Source organism: Balaenoptera acutorostrata, chromosome 7, assembly GCF_949987535.1.
Source record: "Balaenoptera acutorostrata chromosome 7, mBalAcu1.1, whole genome shotgun sequence".
NCBI classification, from domain to species: Eukaryota; Metazoa; Chordata; class Mammalia; order Artiodactyla; family Balaenopteridae; genus Balaenoptera; species Balaenoptera acutorostrata.
The window spans coordinates 6317008-6329571 of NC_080070.1; the positions used below are offsets into that span (position 1 = coordinate 6317008).

Below are 12564 nucleotides of genomic sequence, written 5' to 3' on the forward strand. Positions count from 1 at the left end.
CTCCCAGGCACGGCCCGGCACTGGGAGCCCAGCGCCGAGGAGGCCGCCCCGGCCGTCCCTCGTCGCGGCCCAGCGAGGTTGCCGCCCCGGGCTTCCCCGCACGGGCGCCCCGGGGACGTCGTCTCTGGGCCCCATTAGGCACCTCTGGGCGGAAAGGGGCCCGCCTCATGCTGGGGATCCCAGGCAGGAAAAAGGAGGCACAAAGATGATCAGGAGATTCGAGGCGGAGGAAGTTGAAATATAAATGCATCGGGGTCAAGACTCTCTCGCGGCCGCGGGCGTCCCCCGCCTCCCACCCGCAGTATCCCCAGTGCCTCCAAGAAAGCCCCTGTCTTTGCCAGGAGGACGGGGACGGGAGGCGGGGGGAGCGCGAAAGGGGTGATGGCGGGGGTGGATGCCTATTACCCTGAACTGACTTAGACTTTACGAACCGGGGAAATTCTGCCTCGGAGAGACTCCCTGCGGTGACCTCCCTTCTCGAACCCTATTCATAGTCATCACCTGTCATTTAAAGATCTCTGTGTGTACTTCTGGTTTTCTAATAAATTATAACTTCTTCCAGATAAGGAATATACGTTTCGCTTCTTTAGTCTGCCACCGGCTGAAGCACTGCAATGTGTATGCAGAAAACGTTCAGATATAAACGAGTTAATTAACAAATGTTTAGCACCGACTTTGGTTCCGGCGCTGAGGAGTGCTGTTTGGGGCAGTTACCATCCAGTTCACATCCCTCAAGAATGCAGTCATGAGACAATTAGAGAGAAGCCACAAGAAACGTCTATAATCAACTCCTTAAGGGATGAGGTCAAGGCTGCTTCAAGTGTAGCTTCTGTCTGTCCTTCTGTCTGTTGAGGGCAGTAACCAACCTGCCAGCCCTCGGCCACACCCTGGCCGACTCCAGTGGGCCCGGGCTCTGCAGGGGGCGGGGACACCCTTCCCAGTGTCCAGCCAGCTTGCCTCGGGATATCAGAGTGTAGCGAAAGGCTGGAGTTGGGTGGGCTCCGAGACGACAAACGGGGCTCACAGGAGAGAGGAGTCTCTGGCGTTTGGTAAATCCAGTCTCCACTGGGGCACACCTGCCTCTCTCTCCAGCCCTGCGGTCAGCTGGTCCCTGTGAAGTCATCATCAGCAAGATATGGCTCAGAGCCATTCCCCAATCAATCCTGAGCTCACCAGATGGCCTAGGGAGAGGTGGAAACCCGTGCTGAGATTGTCAGGGAGTCGATGGAACCTCAATATCATCAACCGGGGCAGAGCAGGGCCACCTGGGCTCAGGATGCAGGCCGCCAAAACCCAAACCTTAGAAAGCGCCCCACCCCCACCCCTGCTGCCTTCTGGAATGTGTAGTCCCGGAGAGGTCCTTTTCAAATGAAGCTTGTAAGCGCTGAAAACGAATAACACTAGCGGGGCACACTGGGAGCTGCGCGCGACGGCGGGGAGCCGGGAAAACGGACACGCGATGCTTCCTGGGACTTGAAGTCCAAGGGTTGACTCCGCGGTCGAACAGGAGTCCCGGGAGGCAAGTGCTGCAGAGAGCCTGAGCGCAGCCTGCTGGGGGTTGTAGTCTTCTTGCTGTCTAAGGCCCCGGGCATTACTGGGAAACCTGGCGCCCTAGGACTACAAGCCCGAGAAGCCCATGCGCAGGCAGGGGGGCGGGGCAGGACCGGAGGCTGGGGTGCCGCCTCCTCTGCAACGCCGGGCCCGGAGTCTTAGAACCCAGGGCCCGCAAGGGTCCTCGCGCGGCTACCGCGATGCAGAAATACGAGAAACTGGAGAAGATTGGGGAAGGTAATGGGACCACGAGATGTTCCTGCAAGATCTCCTTCTGCAGATCCTTTAGCTTTCCTTGCAGCCCGGCCTGCTGTACCGTCAGCAATACCCCCAGACTCCAACCTCAGCACTGGCTGCAGCCCTGGCCCTGAGCTCAACACCCCTTGCAGACACCAATCCTCCCCCTGTTAGCATTTCCCATAGACGCCCCCCTCCCAACCTTAGCACCCCTGTAGACCCACCTCCGACCTCTGCACGTGCTGCATTTCCTACCCCTATCCTCAGCGCCACTTGCAGAACCTCACCCACCCCACAGCCTCAGTTCTCGCTGCAGACCTCCAACCTCAACGTTCCTGCCGGCCCTCATTCCTCTCCCAGACCCCTGCTCCCTATTTTCAGACGCTCCAGAAGCTCGGCCTTTATTACAGACCTCCTCACCCAGCAGCTGCAGCCTCTCCCTGTTGCAGACACCCCTGAGCCATCTGCAGGCTCCTCTCTGCCACATCCCTACTCACAAAGCTCTTCCATGCCGAGCCTTCACCCTGAATCTCTTCCCCCACTCCTCCAGGCATCAGAAGTAACACACTCCCACGCTGCTTGCTCTCCCAGCAGGGACCTCCTGGGTTGGGGAGGGGTGCCCCATCCTTTCCCTCAGCCCTGACCTCCTTCCTCTAGGCACCTACGGAACAGTGTTCAAGGCCAAAAACCGGGAGACTCATGAGATCGTGGCTCTGAAACGGGTGAGGCTGGATGATGATGATGAGGTAGGACTGGGGCATTGGGGCCAGGGAGGGGTTGAGGGCCTAGGCTGGGTGGGGTGTGACGGTGGCGCACCTGGCCCCCTCCAATGTGTAGGGAGTGCCGAGTTCTGCCCTTCGGGAAATCTGCCTCCTCAAGGAGCTGAAGCACAAAAACATTGTCAGGTGTGTAGATGGGTGGGGTCCTCCTTGCCTGTGTGGTCCGGTGGTGGGGGCTTCCGAGATGGGCTGGGCTGATACTGGGGTAGTAGGTGCAGACTTGGGGGCCTGCCTGGCTGAGCACTCGCTTCTCCCTAGGCTCCACGATGTCCTCCACAGCGACAAGAAGCTGACTTTGGTTTTTGAGTTCTGTGACCAGGTGAGAGGGGGACTTGAGGGACAGTAGCCTTGGGAGGATATAGGGGCCCAGACTGAGGTTACACTCTATCCCATCCCCCACCCCCATCCCTTTTTTAGGACCTTAAGAAGTATTTCGACAGCTGCAATGGTGACCTAGATCCTGAAATTGTGAAGGTGAGGACACTGGTTTCCTGGGAGCTCACTGAGGCCGGGGTTGGCGTCCGGATTCAGTGGACGTGCTCTCAGGCCCTGCACGGGGACACTCGGGGCACGAGGGGAGGAGAAAACCCTGGTTCTGCCCCCGAGAGCTTCCATCTTAGCAAAATCACTTTCACGTGATCGCTTTGACCTGAAAGGAACACTCTGACGTCAGTGATAGGATTTACATTTGAGAGGCGGGAAAATGAGGTTCAGAGAGATTCATTCATTCAGCAAATACGTACTGAATGCTCTGCAGTGTGCCAGGCACTGTTCTAGGCCCGGGTTCCGGGGCAAAGAAGTGCTGAATGATAAGACAGCACAGTACATGCATTGTTGGTTATGATGTTCGGTTATGATCTCTCCCCTACCTGGCCTCATCATAACTGTTCAGAGGGTTATGATAAGGCCAGGTAGGGGAGAGATCAGTGTGGGCTGGGGAGGTAGGAAGGCCCACCAAGTTGTCAGTTCCAGAAAGGTGGGGACCAGGGCCCCCGTTCACCTTTCAAGTACCCAGCAAAGAACGAAGTAGGCCTCGATAATGAAGGGGTGATGCTGGGCCGAGCTTGGGGCTGAAAGACTGCTGGGGTTTCAAGGCCAAGCAGAGGGGAGCGTGACCCATCGTTGGGCCCGCTTCCCACCCAGACGGTTCGGTGACCTCCTCCCTGCCCCTCCCCCAGTCGTTCCTCTTCCAGCTGCTGAAAGGCCTGGGATTCTGTCACAGCCGAAACGTGCTACACAGGGACCTGAAGCCTCAGAACCTGCTCATAAACAGGGTACCTCTGGGGGAGAGGGCGGGACCTCAGGGAGGCTGGCGTGGGACGAGGGGAGCTGGACGGGAGCTGGACGGGAAGGCGGGAGCGGGGGGCCTGCCCTCAGACTGTGGAAGAGCCCCTCTCCGTGCCCCTCCCCCTCCCCCTCAGAATGGGGAGCTGAAATTGGCTGATTTCGGTTTGGCTCGCGCCTTTGGGATCCCTGTTCGCTGTTACTCAGCTGAGGTGAGCTGCGGGGCGGGAAGTGGGGGTGAGGGAGGGAGTCCCCAGCCAGCATCCCTCAGCTCCTCCTCTGGACTCCTCTCTGAGCGCTCTCCTCCCCAGCCCTCTAACTGGGGGTCCCTGCGGTGGGGTCTTCTCCAGGTGGTCACGCTGTGGTACCGCCCGCCGGATGTCCTCTTTGGGGCCAAGCTGTACTCCACGTCCATTGACATGTGGTCAGCGGGCTGCATCTTCGCAGGTGCCACGCCGGGGTCTGCAGGGGCACTCCATCTCCCGTTTGAATGGACAGAGAGGGTCTGGAGGGGCCCCTCTGGGGAAGGGAGTGGGGCCCCTGGGTGGGGAGGAGGTACAGCAGGGCTGTGGGAGGGAGGGCTTCTTCGCCTGTCACCCCCCCGCCCCCCCCACCCCCACCGCCTCTCTCCCAGAGCTGGCCAACGCGGGGCGGCCCCTGTTTCCCGGCAACGACGTAGATGACCAGCTGAAGAGGATCTTCCGATATTCTTCCATCTCCCTTCACCTCAAGCCCTCTGGGAGGGGATCTGGAGCTCAGAGTGCAGGCAGGGAGGGTGGCGGTGGGCTGGGCTAGGCCTGGGGCGGCCTCAGGGCTTCTCCTGAGGGCAGAGGGTGGTGGGCGCCCTGGTTGTCACGGGGCAGGTGCCCGCCGCCAGCTGGAGAGCGTGCAGCCTGTAGGCAAGGAAGACTCACTCCTCCAACTGAGAGCCAAGTCCTTAGGCTGAAGGAGCCAAAAGGAGCAGGGGGACGATTAGTGAGAGTGGCGGAGCGCTGACCGCTTCATCAGGACCACGGACCTCAGGGTTTAGGCCAAAGTCGTTAACGGCTCTGAAGCACCTGGCCTGCAGAAAACAGCACGCAGCTGGGACTGCGTATGAGGGTCGCATGGGCCAGGGGCCGCCTTCTGTCGTGAGCTGGGGGATAAAGTGAGGAGGGCAGGGGTGGGTATGAGGAATCCCCCTTCCCCAGGGGAAGAGCCCCTCACCTGCCCCTTTCCACCTGAGTGATCCTTGACCCCGTGGACACGCTGCTGGGGACACCGACCGAGGAGCAGTGGCCCGCCATGACCAAGCTGCCAGACTATAAGGTGTGACGGGTAATGGGCTCATGGGTGGTTCATCAGTGGCCCCCCCTTAGTTCCTGGCCTAGCAGCCTCCACGCCCCCCTGCACCCCTGGCTGACTCACCCTGCCCCCCACAGCCCTACCCGATGTACCCAGCCACAACATCCCTGGTGAACGTCGTGCCCAAGCTCAATGCCACAGGGAGGGACCTGCTGCAGGTGACCAAGGGCAGGGTACGGGGGCTGGGGCCGGGGCACTTGTCGGGAGGCACCCGGGGAGCGCGGGGCTCTGGGCGTGAACCTGCCTCGCCTTCTGTGCACCCAGAACCTCCTGAAGTGTAACCCCGTCCAGCGCATCTCGGCAGAGGAGGCCCTGCAGCACCCCTACTTCTCCGACTTCTGCCCCCCCTAGGCTCCAGGCCCCCGGCGGCCAGGCTGGGGCCTGGCCTATTTAAGCCCCCTCTGGGGAGGGGAGGAAAGGCAGGATGCACGGTGTGCCAAGCTCCAGCTGTGCTGGGCCCAGCCAGGGTGGAGGTGCCCTAACCCGTGTTCTTCACTCCCTCCGTGGACTTTATTTAATTTCATAAATTGGCTCCTTTCCCACATTCTGGCTGATGTGGTGGTAAAGTGGCTCTGGGGGCGGGGGGGGGGCGTGGTGCTGGGGGGGCCTGAGGCTCTGTTTCGCTTCACCACCCTCTGCAACCCTGCTTCCAGCTCCAACACAACCCAACTGTCCGGCCCTGGCTCTGCTACTCTAAGTGGCTGGAGGCTGGGGGTTGGAGGCTATGACCCTTGCCCTTAGGTCTGCACCGGGGTGGCGCTGCCACCACACGTGTGCGTATGCGCTCGTGCCCTTCCCCGTCTCTGCCCAGGAGGCGTTAGGCTCCCAGTGTCTGAGAGCAAGGACAGGCTTCCACCAGAATGGGGGGAAAAGAGCCGGGCCTTTCCTTATGGTTCCTGTCCCACGTGTACCCGCCCTGCCTCCTCCCTCCTCGTGCCCCCCACACCCAGGCCCTCAGGCTGGGACGGGAGGCACCCAAAGCGGTGGTTGGGAACACCCCCTCCCCGGCTCCCTTATTTGTCATTTTCCAGTATTTAGGGTGCCGCGAAGGAGCCGAGAAAGCGGGCCTGGGCGTGTGCTTACTGGCAGGGGTGGGAAGGGAGGGCCTGAGCTCCCCCTGCAAGCTGGGGCCTGCAGCTCTCGTGCAGCGGCTGCGGAAGCAGGAGCGGTTCCTGTGCGGGGCGGGCAGGCTGACACTCGGTCCCAAGTGTGAGAAAAAGTCACGAACGCCTAAGACAGGACGGCAGCTTGCGTTCTTGGAAGCGGGCTAGCCACGCCAGCTTCTCCCCACCTGCTCCGCCGCTTCTTGCCGGGCTCTGGATCAGAGACTTCTGCCAGCCCTTCCCTGATCGGACCCCAAGTGCGGCTGTCCTACCACCGCCTCCTCTGCCTTCACACCGGGCTTTGGGCTCCGTTCACTCTCAGTTGTCGGTTTGACAAACTCATTCACACTGAGGTTCAAGTGACCGATGCCCGCTTACTATTCTCTCGTAGAGAGATTTCTGGAGGTTAACATTTCAGACATCACGTGTGCTGGGTGATGGCTGGCAGAGGCCTTCTTGTGCCCGAGTAGGGCTGACTGTGGCCTGGCTGGTCTGCCTGTAAGTGGAACAGCTGAGGCTGAGGCACTAGAACTTTATTTGGGGTGAAGGTGGCAAAGACACGTGTGGGCTGGCCACATCCAGGATGTCAGGGTGCGGCCCTGAAGACACAGACGCCCCATCTAGAGCCGGGTGACGAGGTAGCAGGTGCGTTGAGAGGAAGAGAGCGTCTTGGTGACGGCACAGGGAGGGGTGGGAGGCCTGGGGAGACACGGACCACGGCCCTGGGACAGGAGGCCTCTCGCCCACTGCCCTGCCCCTGCCCTCTGGACTGGACCTGCCCCATCTCCCTTGACCTTAGGGGGCCCTTTCTTGTTACCTGGGGCCCAGGCTGAGGTGGGGAACTGGGGTTCGATGGCTGCCCAGCCCTTCCTGAAGCTGTGAGAGGAGGGAGAGGGTCAGAGGTTGGGGGGGGGTGGCGGCGGGGATCCTCCCTCCCAGGGACCAGCCAAGGTCACTGCATGCCCCTCCCCCATCACTTTTCTCAGCTGGGTGGGGGGGCGTTCTACACTTAGGAGGAGGGGCTGAGCACCCGCAGTGGAGATGGCAGGGGAGGAGGAGGGGCTATTACCAGGTTGGCGCTGGAGTGCCTTTGGGAGCGCTTTCGGTTCCAGAAGTATCCCAGGACTCTGTCCCGGAACACCTGGGGGAAGCAGTGCTGGAGGTGGCCAGCGCATACCTGCCCCCTGGATCCTGTGGCTTGGCTCTGCCCCCCTCCCACGGCTGGAGCCCAGGCCCACCCACCTCACAGAGGTAGTCCAAGATCTCCAGGACCGTGAGCAGGCTGGCGCCGACGAACAGCCCCATCTGGCCCCCAATGTCACCTGTGGAGACCGGGTCACCTGTCAGCTCACTGCTACCTGCTCTGCCCGCACCTCCCCAGACCGCAGGTTGCCTGCACGCGCGTGCACATGCACACGCACACGCACACGCACGCACCGAGCAGCTCCGACATTTCGTAGGCCTTCTTCTGCTCCACCGTCTCGTAGTTGAGGGCCTCAAAGAAGATGTCCAGCATCAGCACATTCTCCCTGGAGGAAGAGAGGCCAAGAGTGTTCGCCGGACGCCCCTAGTGCCAGCTGCTGGCATGGACAGGTGCCCCATTCTCTGCTCTCTGAGTCCTTTCCTGAGCCCTGGGGAGGGGTGTCACCGTCCCCATTTTCGGAAGAGCCGGCGTCAGAAAGGTTAAGCAGCTTGCCCAGAGTCCCCGAGCCCCGTAATGATGTGTAGCTTGGTGTCCCATCCCTGGGCGCTGCGCACGGAGGCTCAGCCCGGAGGCTCGGCGCTCGCCTCGCCCCCGGGCCCCCGGCCCCCTGCGGGGCTCACACGATGTAGGCCTCGCTGCGGTTGTGTTTCCGGGCCAGGTAGCGGGCGGCGGCGCGGCTCGGCATCCGCACCATGGAGAGCTCCTTGGCGTAGCGCGTGCTGGCGCACGGGTTGGGGCAGGTGCACGCGTCCTTCCGCAGCATGGCGTCTGCGGGCCACAGGCGCCTGGGTCAGAGCCGCCCGCCCCGCGGGGTCGGGGTCGCGGGTGGAGCGGCGTGGGGGCGGGATGCGGGAGAGGCTTGCCCCTTACCCAGCGCCGGGTGGGCGCAGTCCTTGTACTGGTGGGGGCTGCACACCGGCGCGCCGCCTGCACGGGGGCGGAGGAGACAGCTTCAGGAGCGGCCCCCCCCAGGCCTCCCCGCCTCCCCGGACCCCCTCCTCCGCTGCCCCCAGCCCCTTACCTGGCATATGCATCATTCGGCAGCCGCACTTCCGAGCCACATAGCGGCTCTCGCAGGCCAGGCGACACCCTATTAGACTATAGGGAGGGCTGGGGCCTGGGCTGGGACTGGGGGCACCCAGAGGACCAGAGGGCTCTGGCTCAAAGTCAGGGTCCAGAGAGACAGAGCTGCAGTCACCCCAGGGTGGCGGCAGGAAGCTCAGCTGTAGGCGGACAGGTTAAGGAGGCTCTGGGAGAAGTGGGGGCCTGGGTAGAATGTGACATCACTGGGACAGGTCTGAGGAGCTGGGGTTGGGGTCTGAGGTGGTGTGGGCTGAGGAGGGAGTCGGAGCCTGGTTTTGGAGGCACCAGAGAGGATGCTTGCTGCTTCTGGCAGGACACAAAAGTCTGGTAGCCAGGGGCCGCCCCGAAGCCCAGCTGGTCAATGAGTGGCGGCTCCTCCTGGCTGTGGATCTGCACTCGGATCCCCACCTCAAACGGCGTCTCCTCTGCAGGGAAGGGGGGACCCTGAGGCCTGAGTCCCAAGAGGCCCCTCCTGCAGCCCCCTCTCCCCAGGGCTGTGACCGGCTAAACCCACCCACTTCCCACAGGAAAGGACAGGCCTGGGGCCCTCCCCGCACCTCCACTTCTTCCCGGGGCCTTCTGCACCCCCTCTGCCACTCCCCGGCCTCACCCGTGCGCCCCCGTACCCATATCCCTCCACATGGGCAGATACTCATCCTGCTGCACGTCCAGCATGACCTGCAGCCCATTGCCCATGCCGCCCTTGGGAGTGGTGAGCAGCTCTGCCCCTTCGGTGCCAGAGTTAAAGGTGTAGCACTGCCCCATGCGGGTGAAGACCTGGGGGAGGGCAGACAGGGGACAGGCCTCGCCAGGGAACCAGGAGCTCAGCCAGCCCTTTCCCCTGGGCCAATGCGAGGACCGTGGGACCCCTCCCTCCCCATCCTCTATTTGGGTCTCTTCTTTGAACACTGAAGCCCACATCTTAACGCCCCCAGACCCTCCCTCAAGCGGCACATGTAGCTGGACCCTCACTGACTGTGACCAGCTAACCCTGCCCCTTTCCCACAGGAAAGGACAGGCTTGGGCCCTCCAGTTCCTCACTCCCACCTCCACCCCCAGCCCAGGGCACAGCCTGCAGGGCAAGTGTTTCTTTGGAGACTGGCATAAAAGGAAGAGGGGCCCAGCTGCCCTCCTTCAGGTCTGGCGGAATGTGGAAGAGGCAGCGGGGAAAGCGGCCCCCTCCCCCTGGCAGAGAAGAGGGTCTCCTGCCCTAGAACACCAGATCTCCCCGCGCCCCAGGAGCAGGCTCTCCACAGACCGGACCTTGGGCCCAGAGCCAGCCTGGGTGGGTGCCCCTGGCTGGGAGGCGTGACCTTGCACGCTGCAGTCCGGCTGAGCAGCAGGGAGGCGCCCGAGGAGGACAGCTTCCTGGCTGAACAGAAAGGCACTGGTGGGGTGGGGGAGGAAAGGATCCCCCAGCACGGCTGTTAAGCTTCCCTGGCTCTGGGGGAGTGTGGGCCGGCCAGGCCTGGCAGGGACCGCCTGGCACTCCCGGGCCCCCGGCTGGACGGATCGGGCGGCCGGCTCACCGTGGTGAAGTTCTCGGGCCCGCACGGCCAGCCTCGGTAGCGGCAGGCCAGCAGCATGTCCTCGAGGGCGTGCCCGGCCCGGGCGTAGAGCCGGGCCACGTCAAAGGTGGGGCTGGGCATGAAGCCGGGCGGCGCGGGGGGCCGGCCCAGGGCACGCAGGTAGGCGGCGTGCTCGGCGGGCTCCAGGCCCAGCAGCGCGGGCCCGGCCCAGTGCAGGTCGTTGGGCGTGAGGCGTGAGCGGCGCAGCGGGTTGATGTTGCACAGGGTGACGGCCGGGAAGGTGAGCCAGCGGCTCTCACGCTCCTCCAGGGCCGTCTCGTGGTGGAACTCCCTGTAGTAGCGCACCCTCCCAGCCACTTGGTAGAGGAGGGTGGCCAGTGCCAGGAGCACGGCTGTGGTCCACAGCCCCCGGCGCGCCATCGGGCCCCCCGGGCCGAAGACGTGGCCCAGGCCGTGCATCGAGCAGCTGCTGGCGAACACGCGGATGTCTGAGGCCGGCGGCTGGGCCTCCTCCGGCCCTGAGCGGGGCTTCATGGCCGGAGCCCGGGGCGCGGGGGGGACCAAGCTACAGAGGCTTAGGAGGAGGAGAGAGGGTCGGTCCGAGGACTGGAGGGGCTGAGAGGGGGTTCAGAGGGTCAGGCAGGGGTCACGCGGGTGTTCGGCCAGGAGAGGAGAGGGTGGGGAGGTACTGGCCTGGCGGGTCCAGCTCGGCCTCCTCCAGGGCCTGGCCGTGGCTCTGCTGGGCGCGGTGCTGGGCTGGGGGCTCCAAGGCTGAGACCAGGTAGGGTGCAGCTGACGTGGCAAGCAGGGCGGCTCTGCTGGAGGCTGCTCCGCTGAGCCAGAGCTGCGGCAGAAGATTGGGTTTCAGCGGCGAGGGGGTAAGGGGGCTGGCAGAGCAGCCTGGGGGGCGGGGAGGTCTCTGGGGCCCCAGGCTGAGCCATTAGTGCAGCGTCGTGGGGGGAGGCCTGGCTGTGGAGACCAGAGGCGCCAGCAGGAAACCACAGCAATCCGGGGTAGGCTTGGGGGGAGCCGAGAGATCAATTGGGGCTGGGGATGCCCTCGGGGCCCTCTAGGTTCCCAGCTGCGGCCCCTGTATGTTGGGCCTGAGGGTCAGTCGCTGACCCTTGGCCCAGTCCCCGTCCTCTGCCCTCTCCTACCTTCCCCCTAACCTCACGCGGGATCATCTGCTCTTTCGCAGAGCGGAGCTGGCTCCTGACCAGGCTGGAAAGTGGTGGGAAGTTGGCATCAGCAGACTCTTCTTTCTGAGCCCCCAGCGTCCCGGCCTACTCTGGGTGCCAGGGTCTCTTCCGGCCCCATGTCCAGAGGTGGTCTGTCTCCAGTGACCCTCTCTCCCACCTCCCCATGCTCAGGCCCTCGTGTCTGGGGGGCTGGCCTCTGCCACAATGACGGTGGGCTCACCTGTCGCCCTTCAAGTATAACACGGGTGCCCGTGTGCCGCCCTCCCAGGAAATATGGATGCCCTATGATTTCACATCTTTTTTCACTTGACAACATATTTTGGAGACCATGTGGTATCCAGTACCTGGAAAACGTCCTCATTGTCTAAATGGCAGCATAGCATTTCATTTATGTGGATGTACCATCATTTATATAACCACACCCCTGTTGATGGGCACTGGGGGTTTCCAGTCTTCCATTACAAACAGTGGTGCTCTCAGTAGCATCGTACAGACGTAAACTCCCAGAAATAGAACTGCTGGGTCAAGAAGAGGCAACTGCATGGGTAATTCGATAGCACAAAATTCCCCACCATAGGCGTTATTACACCACTGTGCGCTCCCATCAGTAACATGGAGTGTGCCTGTTTTGCACGGGGGCTTTTCTAAAGGAGAGACGCTGCCCCCAAACCGGCTGGAGTGCCCTGGGCCACAGTGCCTAGCACAGCATGGCAACACTGGCCTTGAGGGGGCAGAGCCGGGGATGCGGAGGAGACGCTGGGTCGGGCGGGGGAGGACTCCCAGAGGCTAGAGCGCACATCTCCAAAAGGCAGAGCTGCCGTCTGCAAGGCCTCAAGCGGGACTCGGGTGTCTTGCTAATCCAAGGTACAAGGGACGGGAGGCAGCTGCTGAGCGCTGCAGCTGTCGCGGAGGACTGTCAGGGCTGCTCGTCGCTGGCGTCAAGCCCTGCGTTTGGTTAAACGCTCACCTGCCCCCGTGGAGCTGGGAGTTGCACTGCAGGCCTGAGAGAAAGCAGATTTATCTCCACTAATTTATTTACTGCAATTTATTTCTACTCCGTGTTCTTCCACAAAGCATCACAGGCGAGGGTCCACGGGCTCTCGGCAGTGAGTGGAACGTAGTTCGCCAACTGACCAACTGACCATGATCACGTCGCGCTGTGATCGCCTGGCCTCCTGTCCGTCCTCCTGATGAGACCACTGCAGGTCTCAAGGGGGCAGGGATGTCCTCATCCCCCCCCCAACCCGGCAG

The 12564-nt window shown here is 62.7% G+C and overlaps 2 protein-coding genes across 3 annotated transcripts; one reads left to right on the forward strand and one right to left on the reverse strand.

The window, feature by feature from the left end:
• Positions 1–1658: 1658 nt before the first annotated feature.
• CDK5 (cyclin dependent kinase 5) lies at positions 1659–5739 on the forward strand. Of its 2 annotated transcripts, XM_007165391.2 has the most exons (12): positions 1659–1788; positions 2446–2534; positions 2626–2693; positions 2826–2886; positions 2985–3041; positions 3746–3841; positions 3989–4063; positions 4202–4298; positions 4486–4555; positions 5099–5159; positions 5273–5353; positions 5460–5739. In XM_007165391.2, exons 1-12 carry the CDS (start codon positions 1752–1754, stop codon positions 5544–5546), a joined length of 879 nt encoding a protein of 292 aa, XP_007165453.1. In that variant the 5' UTR covers positions 1659–1751; the 3' UTR covers positions 5547–5739. The 2 variants fall into 2 exon arrangements, with proteins under 2 accessions (XP_007165453.1, XP_007165454.1); XM_007165392.2 differs by lacking the exon at positions 3989–4063.
• A 1107-nt stretch (positions 5740–6846) lies between these two features.
• Positions 6847–12481, reverse strand: ASIC3 (acid sensing ion channel subunit 3). The gene is made up of 12 exons (XM_057550557.1): positions 11658–12481; positions 10115–10958; positions 9212–9362; positions 8883–9010; positions 8524–8725; positions 8373–8429; positions 8123–8270; positions 7736–7827; positions 7541–7620; positions 7368–7439; positions 7116–7174; positions 6847–6997 (listed from the first exon to the last, which is right to left on the reverse strand). The coding sequence occupies exons 2-12, from the start codon at positions 10646–10648 to the stop codon at positions 6919–6921; spliced, it is 1602 nt and encodes a 533-aa protein (XP_057406540.1). The 5' UTR covers positions 10649–10958; positions 11658–12481; the 3' UTR covers positions 6847–6918.
• Positions 12482–12564: the final 83 nt, after the last annotated feature.

Excerpts from the sequence above, each read along its gene's own strand:
- CDK5 (XM_007165391.2), top strand. The coding sequence starts at position 1,752 with ATGCAGAAATACGAGAAACTGGAGAAGATTGGGGAAG. Across the intron at positions 2,535-2,625 it reads GGCTGGATGATGATGATGAG|GGAGTGCCGAGTTCTGCCCT; the intron begins GTAGGACTGGGG and ends TCCAATGTGTAG. Across the intron at positions 4,299-4,485 it reads AGCGGGCTGCATCTTCGCAG|AGCTGGCCAACGCGGGGCGG; the intron begins GTGCCACGCCGG and ends CCTCTCTCCCAG.
- ASIC3 (XM_057550557.1), bottom strand. The coding sequence starts at position 10,648 with ATGAAGCCCCGCTCAGGGCCGGAGGAGGCCCAGCCGCCGGCCTCAGAC. Across the intron at positions 9,363-10,114 it reads GGCCCGAGAACTTCACCACG|GTCTTCACCCGCATGGGGCA; the intron begins GTGAGCCGGCCG and ends GCCCTCCCCCAG. Across the intron at positions 7,175-7,367 it reads GGCACTCCAGCGCCAACCTG|CTTCAGGAAGGGCTGGGCAG; the intron begins GTAATAGCCCCT and ends CTCCTCTCACAG.